Source organism: Thermobia domestica, chromosome 9, assembly GCF_964235325.1.
Source record: "Thermobia domestica chromosome 9, izTheDome1.hap1.1, whole genome shotgun sequence".
Classification (NCBI taxonomy): domain Eukaryota; kingdom Metazoa; phylum Arthropoda; class Insecta; order Zygentoma; family Lepismatidae; genus Thermobia; species Thermobia domestica.
This window is the reverse complement of record NC_137462.1, coordinates 194,366,803-194,368,078: the sequence shown is the minus strand read 5'-3', so window position 1 is coordinate 194,368,078 and position 1,276 is coordinate 194,366,803. Positions and strand designations below refer to the sequence as shown.

General features: G+C 37.1%; 1 protein-coding gene across 1 annotated transcript; it reads left to right on the top strand.

Annotated features, from left to right (window-relative positions):
• Positions 1-509: 509 nt before the first annotated feature.
• On the top strand, positions 510-839 carry LOC145661115 (histone-lysine N-methyltransferase SETMAR-like). Its single transcript, XM_081726562.1, has one exon. The coding sequence runs from the start codon at positions 510-512 to the stop codon at positions 837-839; it is 330 nt and encodes a 109-aa protein (XP_081582688.1).
• The last annotated feature ends 437 nt before the right edge of the window (positions 840-1,276 follow it).

Sequence of the window (1,276 nt, the reverse complement as noted above, 5' to 3'; positions counted from 1 at the left end):
TTTATGTTACAATTGTGATTTATAACTAGTTAGAAACTTCTGTCCAACTTCAGTAAACTTACAGCTTTTTTTCAAGCTCATTGAGTCAAAAATGTTCTGTGACTTTTTATTTTTTTTTTTTTTTTGTTGTTGTTGTTGTTCATTTGAAAGAAAATAAAAGATTTTTATTTGTTATAACAGATCCATATGTTTTCTTTTATTTATTCTCAAATAATGTTTATATTTACTCAAATAGTAATATGCTCAGGGAGCACCCATGGTGAAGGAATTAGTAGATCGGGTCTAAACATCTCCTCAAAAATGTCGTAATTCTTTCTAAATAATATACAAGACAACCAAGAAATTTCTTGCGGTTTTACACCTGCCGCTATTTTTCGTGAGGTAGTAATCATTTCTGCCCCAGGGGTACCTGTATGTGACAGTTTCTGAAAGCTGAGTCCTTGGCACGTCGGCTAACGTAGATAACAGGTCGCATTCGACAGTTCGAGATCAAATATTTGCAGTGAACCATGTCTGTGCCGAACGCAGTAATCAGGGCTTGTTTACTGTATGAGTTCAAGTTGGGCACAAAAGGTGCGGAAGCAGCAAGAAAAATGTGTACAGCGTTTGGAGAAGGTACAATTAGTGAAGGGACAGCTCAGAAGTGGTTTCAGATCTTTTCGACTGGCATTGAGACACTTGAAGACAAACCTCGATTGGGCAGACACAAATCTCTCGATTTGGACCAACTCAAGGCAGTAATTGTAGAGGATTCAAGTCAAACGTGTCAAGAACGCGCTCAACGATTTGGGGTAAGCGATGAAACCATTCATGTGGACTTGCATGAGCTTGGAAAATAGTGGAAACTGAGTAAGTGGATCCCTCACGTGCTGACTGCTGCGAACCGTCTCCAACGAATGAACATTTCCTCTTCCTTGCTGACTAGGAACAACAGCTGTTCAATTTTGGACCGCATTTTGACGTGTGATGAAAAGTGGGTAATGTACAGTAACAAAAAACACTCGTACCATTGGCTATCGTCAAATAACTCCATGCCTTTAAGTGCAATACCTGCTCTTCATCAGCGGAAGGAGGATTACATGTATCTACATGTAAAATATTTGTAATGATAGAACATTACAAATAACTTTTGATGTATTTTACCGGTAAACTAGGAGAATAGGTCTTTTTAACACGTTACTTTCATATAGATAGATAGATAGATAGATAGATAGATAGTAATTATTTTAATTATTTTGTCACTTTTCTTTCATTACTGCACTAATTTGATGTGTAG

Coding starts and splice junctions, on each gene's coding strand:
- LOC145661115 (XM_081726562.1), top strand. CDS start 510: ATGTCTGTGCCGAACGCAGTAATCAGGGCTTGTTTACTGTATGAGTTC.